The 16,365-nt window shown below is 63.8% G+C and overlaps 1 protein-coding gene across 4 annotated transcripts in view; it reads right to left on the reverse strand.

Annotated features, from left to right (window-relative positions):
- Nucleotides 1-470: 470 nt before the first annotated feature.
- ACOT7 (acyl-CoA thioesterase 7) overlaps nucleotides 471-16,365 on the reverse strand; it is a 68,816-nt gene continuing 52,921 nt past the window's right edge. For all 4 annotated transcript variants that reach the window (XM_070403116.1, XM_070403114.1, XM_070403113.1 and 1 more), the window contains 2 exons: nucleotides 12,247-12,431; nucleotides 471-659 (listed from right to left, as the gene is read on the reverse strand). In XM_070403116.1, coding sequence (XP_070259217.1) covers nucleotides 561-659; nucleotides 12,247-12,431 — 284 coding nt within the window. In that variant the 3' untranslated portion in view covers nucleotides 471-560. The remainder of the gene's footprint in view (nucleotides 660-12,246; nucleotides 12,432-16,365) is intronic.

A 16,365-nucleotide genomic window follows, 5' to 3' on the forward strand; every position in this document is an offset into this window, starting at 1 on the left:
AGAGGCCACAGCTGGCTGAGCCCAGCCGCCCCTGCTCATGGCCTCCCCACCTCCTCACAACCCCGCCCCAGCTACGGGTGTCACCCTGCAGGACCCAGACAGACCTCGGGGCCAGGACATGGAACCAGGGCCTGGGGGAAGGGGTGCTCTCTCCAGCCAGCAAGTCCTCAGGGAACGTGGGCGGGCGTTGCTGTGCCTGAGCGTCTGGGGCACCAGCAGGCACTGGCGGGCGGACGAGCCCAAGGAGCCCCAAGACAAAAGACCACCCAGACCGAGGTCCAGCTGAACAGCAGCTTTATTAGTGAAGCTGGAGTCCTGACAGACCGCACTGCGCGGAATGCTCCCCAGCGCCAGGGCGTGTGGGCCGGGACGATGCTGTGAGGAGGACAACGGGATATATAAATAAAGCTTTGGTGTGTATTCGGGAAGGCAGGTTAACACTGCGAGACAAACACTGCACACAACACCAGCTCTCAACGGGAAGTGGGTTTTGGCCAAGGGGGTAACTTCTAAGTGATGGGGTGCTGGGGCTGCTCCGAGCCCAGCAGGGGAGGGGGCATCTAGGGCTGAGGGTCCACCTGGCCCTGCCGCTTCGCCTTCATCTGCAGGTACCGCCCTTTGCCTTCCTCAAAGCGCTTCTTCTCGTCCTCGGTCTCGGGCTGTGGATCACACACAGAAACAGGCAGGTGAGAGACGCGCGGAGGCCGGGGCCCTGGACCTGCCCAGCTCCACTGGCCGCCTGGGACCCCCCCCCCCCCCCGGGCACCCAGCGAGGCCTGTCTGCCAGCCATGCCACCTCGAAGGGCCAGAGCTCTGCAGAGGGGACGCCAGGAGAGAAGACAACTGGGAACGGCCTAACCGTGGGCACCCCCACATCACCATTCACACAGTGAACCCCACACCTGGTGCCTCTTGGTAATGAACTTCAGCTGGAGATGCTGCTGATATGAGCCATTGAGGGAGGGCCCAGAGCAGAGTCGAGTGAGAGGAAGGGAAAGAGGGGCCCTGCTGGGGCCCCATGTTGCTCCATCCCTAGGATGCCAGCTGCTGGCAGTCTCGGCCCCAAAGGACAGTGGGGACAGACACTGTGGCCATGCGGCCTTGAGAAGCCGTTTCATTGCACTGGAGCAGCCCGATGCTTTGTGGGCACGGATGCCCAGGAGGTGGCACCTCGGTCTGCGTCACCCTTCGTCTCTCCTTCCTCTGAGCAACTTGAGAAGCAGGTCCCCATATTGAGGGGGCGGAGCCAACTGCCCAGCCGGGTTGCAGGGGCCGGTGCTGGCTCATGCCTGTTGACCTGGGTGAGGATGACCGGCGCCCCCTTTCATTCAGGAGGGCCCGGCTGCTCACTGCTGTGGCCCCTGGGCGGAGGCCCACCTCCTGCCGCTCGGTTCTCGCCTCTTGCCTCCTGGCTGGGATTTAGGATTAAAGAGCCTGGCAGGTTCCCCTGGGAAGACACTTCCTGGCGATCTGAAAGCCGCCTTTCACCACAATGACACACCGGCGCTATTTTCAGGCGCGAGGGTTTAAGACAAATGGCGTATTGGAAAGAGAGCGATCCCCGTAGACAAGGAGGAGGACGCCGCGTCAGGCTGGACCAAGCACTCCCCGTTCTCCTCAGAAACCGGCTCCCCAGGTCACCAGGTGGGAACCTTCAGAGCTGGCGGCCTGGAGCCAATGAGCCCTGACATTTAATGGACGAGGGGCGAGCGCCTGCAGCTCTGGGGCCGTCCCGAGTCTCAGGAGCTCGGGTCCTGCTGCTCTGGCTGACTTTTAAATATAAATATATATATGTTTTTATTGATTTCAGGGAGAAGGGAGAAGGAGAGAGAGAGAGAGAGAGAGAGAGAGACACACATCAATGATGAGAGAGAATCATCATGCATCATGTGCCCTGCCCGGGAATTGAACTGTGACCTCCTGGTTCATAGGTCGATGCTCAGCCACTGAGTCACGCCAGCCGGGCTGGCTTTTTAAAAATGAAATTGGAGGCTCTGCAGTCTGATGTGAAACCACCCGGGGAAACAAACTTTCTCAGCTCGAGCAGCAGTGCTAAGGGGGCAAGACCCCTGGGCTTCCGGGGCCGGAGGACTTGGAGCCACCCCCGCAGGACATGGCCGGAGGCTCCAGGCAAGAGCAGGGCTCCTCCAGCCGCGGGCCCTGTCAATGCAGATCCTGGCCCAGGGTCTGAGGCTCAGACACAATTATTTTTTAAAATTCATTGATTTTAGAGAGGGAGAGATAGAAACATCAATGATGAGAAAGAATCATTGACTGGCTGCCTCCTGCACATCCCACACTGGGGATCTAGCCCACAGCCTGGGCAGGTGCCCTGACCAGGAATCGAACTGTGACCTCCTGGTTCATAGGTTGACGCTCAACCACTGAGCCATGCGGTTGGGCTCAGACTCAATTCTAAGAAGCATCCAGGTAATGCGATGCGCTGGTCTGTGGACCACTTAGGGTCGCGGGCCCTGCCCCCCTCATCCAACCCTGTCCCACATGGGGAACAGCTGACATGGCCAAGAATGCAAGGTCAAGGCCACTAGGCTAGGAAGGAAGGGTTCTCCCCCTCCCCTGTGGCACCTGCGTGTGTGGCTTCAGAAACGTGGCTCCCATCCCCCCACACAGCCAGAGGCACGGCTCACAGAGCGGCGTGGCTGGCCCTTGCTCGGGGGGAGAAGGGGCTGCAGTGAAAGCTTCCTGCCTGCCACGCAGAGGACCCCACGGTGGGCCGTGCACGTGGGTCCCGGGGCTGGCGGGGGTGGGGAGCCGGAGCACATGCTAGGGTTGCTCCTGCGGGTCCAGCCCCGGTGCGGTGGGTGGGTTCTGACGCAGGCTGGGTCCCGCTGGCGAGTCCCATCCCCGGGGCCGGAAAGAGCGCAGAGGCTTGGGAAGAAGAGCCCTTCTCCAAAGCAAGAGCGTGTGCCGGCTGCTGGGCAAGGCAGAGGGACAGGGCACGGCGCCGGACTCCTGCCAAGCCCTGCAGCCAGGCCCTGCCTGACGTGAGGGGCTCCGTTTCCCCAGCCCACGGTGTTCCTGGAAACTGGGAGGTGTGGCATTCCAGCAAGGAACTTGACCCCCAAGTCCCCGGGTCACCAGCCAGGTGCTCTTGTGGCTCGAGGGAGCTGGGAGGGGCTAATGGCCCTGCGGAGCCGATGTCATCAGCTTAGGAGCCGTCACCAGGGGTGCCCTGGATGGCGGGCAGGAGTCACCCGTCGGAGGCGGGCTCCTCGGGGCAGGCAGCTGGCACTGGCTGAGGAAGGGCTGCTGGGCCAGGAGAACCCAGGGGCCACATCACTCTCTGCAGCCAGCACTCTGTCCACCTGCCATCGTCCGTCTGTCCACGCCATCCCCTTTGGTTCTTTCCCCGAGGACATGTGTCACTCATGCACGTGTGTCCCCGACTCTGGACGGGACATGGAGCCGTCCTGAGGGTCTGTGGCCAAATGGGCTTGGGCACCTGCATGCTGATGGCCCCTCACAGTGAACACGGCCTCTGGGTCAAGGTTCTGAAAATCCTGAAGATAAACCTGCTTAACTTTGTTTAATCTGCTTTCCCAAACTGACCTGGCCAGGGACCCCTTTCCTAAGGAACCCTTCTTGGAAAGTGTTCCCCACATGCTCCACCATCAGCCGGCCGAGTGGGCCCTCAAAGCTGGCCTCGCCCGCCCTGGGAGATGCCTGGACGGGCAGTGGCAGGCTCTGCCAGCCTCCAGAACTGGGTCACTTCTCACACAGGCCAGCAGGGCAAGGCCAGGGCACGAGCTGGACCACCTGGGACCCCACACACCACAGACCTTCCTGGGGTGGCCTCTTCATTCTGCTCCAGCCTAGTCCCCCCCCAGGGCCATCACGGGCGGACCACCAGCCTCCCCTACTTTCCTCTTCTGTAAAACGAGCTTGTGTCCACCCCACAGGTTGCCATGAAGACCAAAGTCCTCCTAGCTGTCCCTGTTTGACACCAGTAGTTAAAACTCAAAGCAGCCCTGGCTGGTGTGGCTCAGTGGACAGAGCGTCACCCTGTGGACTGAAGGGTCTTAGGTTCGATTCCTGTCAAGGGCACATGCCTGGGTTGTCGGCTCAATCCCCAGTAGGGGGTGTGCAGGAGGAAGCCGATCCATGATTCTCTCTCATCATTGATATTTCTATCTCTCTCTCCCTCTCCCTTCCTCTCTGAAATCAATAAAAAACAAACACACACACCTCAATGCAAATGGCAGACTGCACGGTGCGTGAGTCTCTAGTAAAGCTGTTCTGAACCACGGCCGCCTCGGAGGCCAGAGCGCGCTCCTCAGTTACAGACTTACAGACGACGAGGGAAGGTTCGGGGGCGGTGCCCCACCCACCCCAGCAGAGGGGCCACTGGGTGGAGGGAATGCTCGCTCCGTAAAACCAAGCACCACTGCCTCCCTCCCCATGTCCCTGCAGGCACGCGCCACCCCTGTGTGCGCAGGGACCGGGACCCGCCTCGGAGAGCAGATCTAACTGGGCAGGCTATGTACCTGCGGGGAGGTGCACCCGCATGGCCCCAGGACGAAGCACAGCAGGGGGGCGCGAGGGGCAGGTGCTGGGGGTTCCCGGGAAGGCCCTGACCCAGGGCCCCAGGGTCCTGTCTACAGCAAATGGCAGAGGCAGGGCCCATAGGGAAACAAGCCCTCGGGGCGGCGTGCCAAGCCGTTCCCGTCTGTAAGGTGAGAAGAGTGGCCCCGCCCCCCCGCCAGTCCGTGTAGATCGGAGGACCAGGGAGGCTTCAGCACGCGGGGCCCCCGGCAGCGGCCGGTGATCTGCCACTGGGGTGACCTCAGGAGACCCAGGGTCCTGGGGGTCTCCCCGCACACGAGGAACGCTGGTCCTGCAGCTGCCGCGAGCAGGAAGGCCCAAGCCCAGGCCGCGGCCACCGCCCAGTCTACCAGGGAGGCTAAGCCAATGACTAGAGTCCTTCTGCCTGAGAGACCCTGACCTTCACCGTGTTTGGCGCCAGCTGCACAGACAGGACCGCCTGCCCTGGACGATGTGATCTGAGATTTGCTTCCAATGAGCCTGGGTGGGGAGGCGGCCGCGGGCCCCGTGTTGATGACAGTTCTCTCTTCCCTTCATGTTTGTGTGTACGTGAATCCCTACAGTTCGTAGGGGAGGAAAGTCAACTAGACCCGTGGTTGGCAAACTGCGGCTCAAGAGCCACATGCGGCTCTTTGGACCCTTGAGTGTGGCTCTTCCTAAGCCTTCGGAGCACCCTAATTAAGTTAATAACAATGTACCTACCTATATAGTTTAAGTTCAAAAAATTTAGCTCTCAAGAGAAACTTCAATCGTTGTACTGTTGATATTTGGCTCTGTTGACGAATGAGTTTGCCGACCACGGGACTAGCCCATGAGGGCAGCTGCAGCCCTAGAAAGCCTGGCCCGGCCCCGGCCCCGGCAGAGGACATAAACTGGGGGCTGGGGAGCGTTCCCATGGGAGCTCGAGTCTGTAAGCAGGGGCGGCACAGTGTGGGTCTGGGGGTGAGCGAGGGCCTCGTTGCCCATCGGGGCTGTGCACCTGCAGGGTGGCACCTCGCTCATCTGCCCTCATCCCATCTGCTCCTGAAGCCCGCTCCCCACCAGACCACCCCAGCCGACTGGGCCACTCGCCCTCAGCACACAGGCCGCCCAGGGTGCCAGGACGTGAGCCCAAGGCTCTGGATGTTTCTCACTGGAGGAGGGGCAGGGCGAGGGGCAGGCAATTCCTGTCTGTGCTGCTGGCGCCAAACACGGCGAGTCCTCGTGTCCGCCCCGTGGAAGGAGATGCGGCCCCAGTGCCAGGCCCACGGCTGCTCAGACACGACCCGATGCCCAGTGCTGTGCAGCCAGCCCATCAGCCAGGATCCACCCTCAGACAGGACCAGCGCCTCTAGTGATGGGCATGGAGGCAAGCTGGCCGCGGTCCAGCCGGACACTGCAGGGCCTGGAGGAGGGGCCGGGGGCTGGATGTTGCTGGCTCGAGGGCATCAAGCCCACCCCACAGCACTGCTGCCCCCTGGTGCTGACAGCCCGCCTCCGGCAGCCTGGGAGGTGTCTGGCCAGGGCAGTTCATGGAGATGGCCAAGGGCAGGCAGTCTAGCCACAGGGAAACGAAGCAAGCACAGGGGGCAGGCACGCAGCCTCCCAGGGCGTCAACAGTCCGCCTGCCAAGTGACTAGGAGGGGCCCCACTCCCCGCTGGGTGTGGACCTGACAGCGACACATGGCTCCCCGCACACCCAGACCCACGGCCCAGCTGCCACCTCCTCGCAGCCGCAGCTGCAGCCGGCTCCTCCATCCGGCAGAGTAAATAAATACACAGTTGCTGGTTGTTGCTGTTTTTAAGGGAGGGGGAGGGGGAGGAAAGGCTCCCCGTGGGAAAGGAAATCACTGTTTCCAGTGCCTGAAGCTGAAGGGGGAGGGCGGGGACCAGTCACCCCGACAGTCCGAGCAGGTCCACCGCGTGGGGGTCCGTGCACATGCCGGGGAGAAGAGGGGACGCAAGGGGGACACCGGCAGCTCAGGGCGTGGCGACCCCAGTCACCATGGCACAGGCCCAAGAAGCTGCCTGCTGCTGGAGGGGCAGCGAGGGCACAGGCTCTGGGTCCCAGGACCTGGCTGTGTGCCTCAGGGGTGCCGCCCACCTTCCCAGGCCAGCTGCTCCCACTGTGAAGTGGGGACTCGAGGTGACACTCGAGGTGCTTTCTCTCCGCGTGGGCAGCGTGGCGCTCCTGGCTCCACCACAGCTCAGCCCCGGGAGGAGGCGGCTCTGAGGTCACCTTAAGGGGCAGGGCCTTTGGGTGCCTCACTCCCCGACACAGGGACAGGAGGGTGGGGGGACCCCAGGGCAGCGGGAGAAAGCGCCCTTGCCCAGCTCAGGGACCCCCACGGCCGCAGGGGCCTCGGAGTGCCTCTCGCCTTCCTCCGGCTCCTCCCACGGGTGGGGTGGGCGAGGCCTGTGGCTCCCTGAGCCTAACAGTGCAAACCAAACGTTCCCCCTTCCATCCTCTGCTTTGAGAACACACATCCGGAACTTGGCGCAGTGGGTGAGTGGCTGGCCCAGCCTTGGCGAACCGATAGCGCGTCCCTTAGTAACTGGTGGGTGTCCGGTGCCAAGAGGGTCCCCAGCGGTGACAACTCCCCGAGTGCCGGACGCAGACCTTGCGGTTAGACAGCCACGCGGTGCACCCTCCCTGGCGCTCAGGATGGAGACACAGGGGTCATGGGACAAGCACGCAGGTGATTAGGAGTCTTCAGCCCGGTGAGGGCAGTGCGTGGCCGGCGGGGATGAGCTCGGCCAGGACCCACAGGCTCACAGCGGACATGGCCCCGAAGTGCCCGCCTCCTGGATCCGGGGCTCCTTAGCGAGCGCTTCCCACGGGCGGCGGCGTTGGCCCCCGTGTGCTCGCTCTGCCTCATCGGTCTTTCTTGCCTTCTGTCCGAGGCCAGCACATGCCTGGGCCACGGAGTGGGGGTGAGGGGGAGCATTTGCTGAGTGAATAATGATCGAAGAATGAAGTCCAAAGCAAGAGAGTCTTCACTCCAAATCCAAACTGGTGTGGTGTTTGTGTCAACGATTCAAAACCGGTGGCTGTGCTCAGTGGACACACGTTCAGGCTTCACTGTCCCCGCTCCCAGAGGTGGCACGGCTGGCGCTGGGCCACTGAGCGCTGTTCTCCAGGTGGGGGCAGCCCCCCCTCAGGTTTTCACGTTCTGGAGAAATCAAATTAGCAAGACGGGGCGGGGAGCTGAAGGCATGGGAGCAGCAAGAAGCCGCCACGGCCTGTGCGGGGCCTCCCAGTGTTCAGCGAGAGGGGTCACTGGCGGGACGGGCCGTCAGGCGAGTGGCTGCTGACGCTGACTGGTGGTTTTCAGAGCGCTGGCTGTGCCGCGTGGAGCTGTCAGGACCAGCGGACCCTCAAAGGACATCTGCAGAGTGGACACGCTCAGCTGTCAAAGGGGGGGTCCGGGCTCCCGGCAGAGCAGCGGGAGAGCGGTTGGTGGGGGTGCGGCTCTCACTGGCGCTCCCTGTGGCCCACACACCCTGGTGCCAGGGGAGGCGGGACGCGGGCCACTGGACGTGTCGAGCACCAACCATCCAGCTGACAGAGCAGCTTCAGGGTTCCGGCATTTTCCCACCACGAGGCAGATTTGTGCTGAGCATCCAAACCCAGGAAGGCACGGCGGTCAAGGAGCGTCAGGACCCTTCCGGTCCGACTCCCCGCGCTCGGAGCAGGAGGAGCGGGCGCGGCTTCCCTCGCTAACAGGGCTCCCCACCCCCAGGAACAGACCCATCCATCCTCTGTCAGTCCTGCCGGCCCAGCACGTCTGTCCGAGCTTATTCAGTGAGGGAGCAATCACATATCACTCCGCCATGCGGGGTCCAGGACGCTGCACGACTGCCCGAGGCTGCTGAGCGATCAGGCCCGCTCACTGCGGCATTTGATTCCATCATGATCCATGGAAGCTGCTGTTTTCCAAAACCCACGTCCTCCACGAGCTTGAGAAGGGTTCTGGGCTCCTCCGATGCCAAGGGCGGGAGCGAGCCCTCCCCTGTGTCCACGCTTCCTCTGCACACCAGGCCGGGATGCGGCACCTCGCCCTTGCACGTCTCCTGGGGCCCTCAGCAGCAGCCACAGCTGGACCAGGGACGGCACTTGCTGTGGCTCCAACACAGATGCCATTGGGTTCTCATGATCCTGGGGACACAAGGCCCCCACCCCTGGGCTGACAGAAGATCACCCACCGGAGGTGCCCGGGTCCCAGGGAGCCACCGGGTGGCTTCCCCATGTCCCTGTGCATGGCCACTTGCAGCCCGGATCAGAGGTCTGCGGCTTGACCCCACCCAAGGTCAGAGGGCACGGCCACAGGGAAGCCTGTACAGGGAGGCAGGGCGGCGGGGCCTGGCCTGGGTCAGAGGGCAGCCTGGCTCCTCGCTCTGCGTCTGCCTCTCCTAATAATTAGCCTGGGAAGTGCCTGCAGCTGCAGGGAGCGGCTGCCCTCGCCCTCCCCAGCATAAAATATGCACCAGGAACACTCCAAACAGCACCACCGCCTCCGTGTCAGCGGCCCTGGGGATGGAGCTAAAAATAGGCAGGAGCTTGAAGAATTGCTGACAAGGGGGGAGGCTGGGGGGAAGAGGCTGGGCCCCCCGCTGGCGCGCACAGGCCCGGGGAGCACACGTGTGCTGAGACAGACGAGACAGACGACCCTCACCGCAGCCCCTGGAGGGGACCCCTCCTCCCCACAGAAGCTATTTTTATCAGCACCAGTGCGCCCAGGCCCCTCAGTGAAGAATCAAAATGGCCTTTAATCGGTGAGAAACCACAGTCTGACGGACACAATGCCAGGCACAGGAGGGTGTGGTCACCGCCGCGCTGGCCCTGAAACCCGAGGCTTCGGTCACCTTCCTTCAAGCAGGTGTCGCTCCCCATCCCCTTCAGCCTCCCCACCGTGCCCAGCACCTCCTCCTCCACCCACAGGCCCGGGCAGCCCTGTCCAGGTCGTCCACAGAGGGCCCCCCTGACCACAGGCCACTCCTGGGGGGCCGAGGCCCTCCTCCCAGAGCGCACAGACTGCCGAGCCTCCTGGCGGTGGCACTGGCCTCCCCCGCCAGCTGAGTTCTGGGGTGTGTTGGGGAGCAGTCGTGGCGGCTGCTGGACCTGGGCGAGTGCACCCCTGTACTTGGCTGTGGCAGGTACTGCAGACCTGGTCAGAGGACCTGTCCATCATTCACTCAGCAGGAGCCTTTCCAAAATGAAGACATCACTACCCCTTGGCCATCTGGTCTTTCGCCCATTTGGGGACCCTGGTCACTGGGGGCGTAGGTGCCTGCCTGCCCCTCTCCAGCCCTCGAGTCTGTGCTCCTTCCACCCGGACAGCTCCCTGTCCCCCCACTCCAGGCCCAACCAGAGTGCACTCTCCTCATCTCCTTACTGAAGTTGCAAGTGCTCCCCCCAAAACACGGGGCCCCCACCTCCTGCTTTCCCTTTGCCCCCCTATCACGCTCTACTCTCCCCACATGGTGACTCCCCTCTGCCTCGTAGGGCGCACGCTCTAGCGAGGAGGGTCCGAGGAAAGACAGTGAGGAGCCCCTGATATAAACCAGCTCGTGGGACCCTCCCCACCCTGTGTGGCCCATGGGAAGCACCTGCCTGAGATCACAGAGCAGGACCCACGGGCCTGACACCAGGGGCAGGTCCACTGAGGGAGGGAGGCTGGGGATGGAGGGACTGCGGCTGCCGCTCTATCGGCGAGGGAACAAGCCTGTGATGCTCCCAGACAGTTCCTGGCCCGGCTCTGTGCCAGAGTCCTGCTCATGGCCGGGGCCGGGGCCGGGCCGAATAACTGATGCGCACGCACTAGTCCACGACGGGAAGGAGTCGCCCGGTGCGGGAAGGCTTCACCCAGAGCAGCGAGGGCAAGTGTGGGAGGAGCTGGCTCTGTGCCCACCTGCACGAAGGTGTGCAGGCAGCAGAGCACGTGCAAAGGCCCGGGGGCTGGAGGAGTTTGGGGCTGAGGAGCAGAGGAGGCCAGCTGGGCTGGACCCAGGCCCAGGGCAGTTCAGGTGGAAGAGGGGATGAATCTGATTTGTTTAACAACCTCGATGGCTGCAGTGTAGAGCCGGATGGAGGGCAGCAGGGGGAGGACAGCTCAGGGCTGAGCAGGACACAGCAGCAGGGACAGGGCCTGCGGACACTGGGGTGGGCCGAGTAGGAGAGAGGAGCCAGCCAGGTTCCCATCGCACGAGGGGCGGACACACGAGCAGTGGAATTTTTCTCAGGGGAAGATAATGGCCTCGGTGTGGGGTAAATCGGGTGTGAGATGCCTGCAGAGGCCATGTGGAGAGACAGAGCTGGCAAAGTCGAGGTGGGAAGGGCACAGGCGGGACCTGTCGGAGCCTCATGCTTAGGGGGACTGAGGGTGGCCCAATGAGTCATTCCAAAGGCAGGGAGAGGCCAGCGAGGTGCAGACGGAGAGCGTCCTTGGATGTGGCCACCCTGCTGGAGCCAGAGGCCGGGGACTGGGAGGAAAGAGGTCAGGGACCCCCGAGTGTGGCGGGACGTTAGCACACAGGACAGAGATGCTGGGGGCAGCCTTGCTCACAGTAGGGCGCATGCATTTTTCAGAGAGCTCCCACTAAGTGCCAAGACTGTCCCAGGCCTAGTGACCCATTAGGAGCAAACCCGTCCCAGGCCTCAGGAAGCTCGGTCCGGGCCGGGGGAGACGGGCTATCAGCTAGCCACCGGCTACCCCAAGTCCCGCGGCGGTCGGGCTCCAGAGGAAGCAGGGCAGGTATGAGAGGAGAGGGCGACGCGCACGCTGGATGGGGTGTCCTCTGAGGAGGTGACTGGGGGCTCCGGGTGGGGGGTGGGGGAGCAGGCTGGGTGGGCGGCAGGAGCTTGGACTTTAGGCTACATGCACCAGACCCAGGGGCTCTCAGCAGGGAAGGGACCAGATGAAACAGCTGAGAGCCGCCACCTGGTGCTGAGGAAGGAGGCCGTGGGCAGGAGGCTGTGGTGGCCCCGGTGCCACCAGGACGGGCAGCGGAGGGCGTGAGGGGTGGAGCCTGGGAAGTCTCCGGGACTGTGAGCCCTGGGACCTCAGGTGTGCACAGCTGACAGGGCAGGGAGTTGTCAGGGGAGGAAGTCATGAGGGCTTTGTTTACAGATAAACCCCCAGTGAGCCCCCCGCCCCTCCCCACCGGGCCCACAGCAGCCTCGGCATCGTGCCGCCGTGGTGAGTGTCCCGCTGGGGGCGGTGACCCTCCAGGGTCAGGCCAGAGACTTTTCATCAGCACAGTGCACCCCAGACCCCTCAGAGGAGAATCAAAGGTGGCCCCCGCTTGGTGGGAAAGCACAGCCTGGATGGACACATCCAGCTCCGCCCGTCTCTCCTGCACCCAGGCCGAGCCCAGCCAGGTGCCGAGGCAGCGCAGGGTGGGGGGTCCCCCGGGAGCCGCCTGCGAGGGTCCTCCCTCCAGCACCGGCGCAGGGCAGGAGCCCTTGGCACGGAGCTCACCCCTGAGAGGAGCCCATGACGAGGGGCTCGTGAAGGGGTCTCCCTCGTGCTGCCTGCTCGCCCGCCCCCCCCCCCCCCCGCCCTCTGAGGGCCCTGGCGGCTGACCTGCACCACAGCCAAGGCCGCTGGCTCAGGGTGTGGCGAGGAGGGCCCAGCTGCCCAGAATGGGCTCACGTGACTCAGTTTCCCCTGGGAGCCCAGGGAGCAACTCGGGGGCACTCACCACGAGCTGGGGCACTGGCAGCGACCTGCCCTCCTGGCTCAGGGACACGTAGGTGAAGAAGGCACTGGCCGCCCGGTAGCGCGGCTGCGTGTTGTCCACCACGGGGTCGGCGTCCACCAGGACCTCGATCTCCATGGACTTATTGCTCGTGAAGGTCATGCGCCCCGAGATGGTGATGACATAGCCTGCGGAGCGGGACAGCGGGTTAGGAGGGCGAGGCTGGGGGGGTGTGCAGGATCAGCGGGACGGAGGACGCTAAGACACCGGGTTAGGCAGCACAGGCCACTCTAATCACTAGGACGTTCACAGGCAAACCATTAGTACCCACGCACGTCCATCTCCTCGCGACAGGCAGACTCGTCTCATTCATGGAAGAAGTTAGTGGCATCTTGGGCCCTCCCCGAGCCCCCTGCGCTGGGAGTGGCAGTGTGTGTGTGTGTGGGGGGGAGATGCCTCCTCACTCCTGCCCCTCAGGGCAAGCCCCACCCACCTGCAGGCAGCCCTGGGGAGCTGGTTCCCTCCGGAAGGCTAAGGCCCAGTCTGCCACCTGCACTGTCCATGCTGTGGCCTTGTGTGCCCACTGGAGCCTCAGAGCTGCTCCCCACGCTGCTCTGAGCACCACGAAGGAACCGCCTTCACGTCCCCCCCAGCTCCCTGGCTGCCATGTCCCAGAAGCCATTGGGTCGGGCCACGCTGCCACCCTGACCGGGGTCCTGCATCCCTGAGCACTGCCTGCACTTCAGCCCCAGCACACGGCCACTCGCACCCAGGCAGGACCTGCGGCCCCTCCTCTGAGCAGGGACATCTGCCTCCTGAGACCCTGTCCTGGCCGGAGGCCCGGCGCTCACCACCTCCCCGCAGTCTCCCTTGTGGAGTGTGACGAAGTCTAAAGTCACGTGTCCCCATAAGCGTCCCGGTGTCCTCTCTCCCTCAACCCGACCCCTCCAGACTGCCCACGCCCTGGGGCCTCGCGCCTCTCTCTGCCCCTCGCCTCCAGGTCACGCGCTCTTCCCTCCACCGAATCCCTACACCTCACGGAGCAGCCACCGTGGGGATGGGACGGCATGAAAGGGCCAGGTGCTGAGCCGTGCGCCGCAGCCATGACCACCTGATGGGCTGTTCAGGACCACGCGGGAGCACTAACCCTTGGGCTTCCAGGGGAAGGGCCAACACCTGGCCGTGCCTCCCACATGTGGCCGTACCCGCCCCCTCCCCCATGGCCTCACTCTGGCCCGGCTCAAGGAAATGCCAGCCGAGGCCGGCCACACGGCTGGGACCTGCTCCCTGAAAGCAGTGCTGGCTGTGGGGACCCTCAGTGCCCCTGGGAGCCTGTGTCCCAGCTCCAGGCATGTTCAGAGACCCCAGAAGACAGACAGGTCGGGCAGCATGGCGACTGTTAGGGGAGTGAGCAGGCTACAAGCGGAGCAGTTATTCCAGGTTATAAAGTTCCAGAATGTTCCATGCCACATTTAACTGCATACTTACAGGGAGCTCTGCGGGTTGGGCACAGCCATTTCTGGGGGAAGGAAGGCCACGTGGTCAATGACAGTGGCATTACAGGGGACAGTCACACACAAGCATCCAGGGCACACCTGGGTCGCTCCTGGTGATGGCCAGACGGACTGGTCAGCCAGGCCCCAGCCCCCGAGGCCCCGCCCGAGTCCCCAGCTCCTGCAGCCAGACCCATGCCAGAGCCTGGGGCTTCTCGAGGGACAAGGCCCCCATCTCCCTCCGAAAGGGGAAGAGGCTGGAGGCTGGCGCTGAGTGTTCTCTCACTTTCAGGAGGGAAGCGATTCTGTCCTGTAAGTGGCACCTTCGGCAGCCACGGGTCTCATGACAGCCGCGTGGGGACGCTGACCCTCGGCGCCCGCGCAGGCATGGAGGATGGACCTGTGAGGCTGTGCTCACCGCCCGCCGAGGCTGACGCCCAGGCCGAGGGCGGATGTCGGCCATGTTCACACCTGGTGGTGAGAAGGCCCCAGAGCCCAGCCCCAGATCCGAACAGGCCCCCGTCTCGCTGGGCGGGCGTGGGCACGTCGCACCAAGCACTTAGCACGCCTGGCGCCCGGCGGTGAGCAGGGTTAGGGTGAGAGCCAGGCCGGCGGGTCGGTGGCTGCGCCTGAACCCCTCGCCAGTTTCTGTCTCTAAATCACTGCTGAGCTGCCGCAGCGCACGGCCCGGCGCCTGGCAGTGCCCACCGCTCCCCCAGCAGCTGGGCAGACCTCAGCAGGATGCCAGGGTTTGGAAAAACAAATAGAATAATAAAAAATTGCTCTTGCCAGGACTGCAAAGTTGCCAAATATTTCAAACTTTAAGAGCAGCTCAGCGTTTAAGCTCCAAACAGCCGTGGCTGTGGACGTTCTTAAAAGGCACGGAAACCGTGCAGTGACGTTGGTGTTTCTGACATAACACACCCAAAGCCCTTTCTAGAAGGTTCATGGTTTCCCACAGTCTGCAGAGCTCATTCTCCACAAGAAAACTTTGGCTTTCGGTTCCCGCACCCAAGGCTCCGAACCATCCCATCACAGGGACCTGTTTTCTCCTTCACCTGTTCTCCACGGCTGCCTTGGCATTTTCACTTCTCAGTTAAAAAATATTCAGAAACGGAGCAAGTGACCTGTAGGAGCGCAGGACATGGGAGGGGGAGGGGGTGGACGGTGGCAGCGCCGGCCGAGGCCTCCACCTGTGGAATTGGACACAAACGTACAATTCTGTGTCTGAGGCCGCGCGGCCAGGCCGCTGCCAGCGCTGAGCCCTCCACCCGGGCGTGACTGTGGACAGAGCTGTGGTGCAGAGCAGAGCCCACGCCTCTCGTGACAGTGTCCACCGGCCCAGAAACAGGCCAGGGTCCGCGCTGGGATGTTAGTTTGGCCCAAATTCCTTCCCACACAGAACAAGCCGTGGCCTGAGAAAACAGACGGTCCCTGCTCCCAGGGACCCCAGGCCGGCCGCACGAAGGAGCGCTGGGTGCCCCCCCACCCGCCCCCCTCTGCTCAGCGACTGAAGGCAGTCCACCCGCAGTGGCTTCTCTTAGAAAAGACCCCGTTCTCTGTGTTTTGGAGCAAGAGTGAGCTTTGAGGAAGGGGAAGTCTCTATGCCAGACCCCGTGCCAGCTGCCCCGTGTGTCCAGGTCGCTGACTAATCCCCAGACAGGGCTTCTCCTCCGACTGGAGTCCACGTCTGCCCGCGCAGCCACGCCCTGTCCCCTCCCCGTCCCCTCCCTGCCCCCCCCCGTCCCCTCCCCGTCCCCTCCCTGCCCCCCCCCCCGTCCCCTCCCCGAGGTTAATTCCGGGGGGGCGGGCGGCTCAGAGCGGGCTCCTTAGGTGGGTCCCCTGTAACCAGGCGGCCTTGCACCTTTGCAGCGGCCCCAGCAGCAAGCACAGCTGCTGACCAGGCTGGCGCCAGGGAAGTGCTTTCTCCGCCTCAGTTCCCAGGGCACCGGAGCCACCGCACAGGGCGGGCGCCATGGACCGTCCTGGTTCCCCTGTGGAGCCTGAAGCCTCCCGAGGTACTGTCCCCAGGAGTCGCTCTAGAGAGAGTGGCATGGCATCCTTCCCCGAGTTCCCCGCGCTGTCCCTGGGGCCACGGAGGGCAAGCAAGGACAAGGCCCGCGTGTTTGGGGCAGATCCCTTTTCCCGAAGCCCCGAGCCCAAGGTCAGCAGCTTAACTCGCTCTGGATGCCGCCAGGGCGGGGCGGAGACCCTGTGTCCTTCCCATCACCCGCGCTGGTGCTCAGGGGCCAGGTGCGTGCAGGGGCGAGCACCCCAGGGCCTGGGGAGGCCTCCGCAGCTTGGACATGGCATCGCTCCGGCCAACGGGCTGCTTTCACGGCAAGGCTCGTTCAGAATCAACGCCGCCTGAACCCCAGTGAGTGCTACTTCTCAGGGGCGCAGGGCCTCACCTCTGAAGACACCACAGGACAGAATGGCCCCATGCCGGGAGGTGACACTGGCTGCACGTCTCCACAGCAGCAGCATGTGAGACTGACCAGGGAACTGCGCCCGCACAGGCCACAGGCAGAGGCACGAGAGACGCATCTCGGTTTCCAGGCCGGGTCACCGGCCGGCACTGGTGTTGGGAAAACGAGCCAGGCCAGCACTGCCCCGGGGGGGGGGGGGG

Source organism: Myotis yumanensis, unplaced genomic scaffold, assembly GCF_028538775.1.
Source record: "Myotis yumanensis isolate MYYU_CA2020_CCGP unplaced genomic scaffold, mMyoYum1.0.hap1 SCAF_2, whole genome shotgun sequence".
NCBI classification, from domain to species: domain Eukaryota; kingdom Metazoa; phylum Chordata; class Mammalia; order Chiroptera; family Vespertilionidae; genus Myotis; species Myotis yumanensis.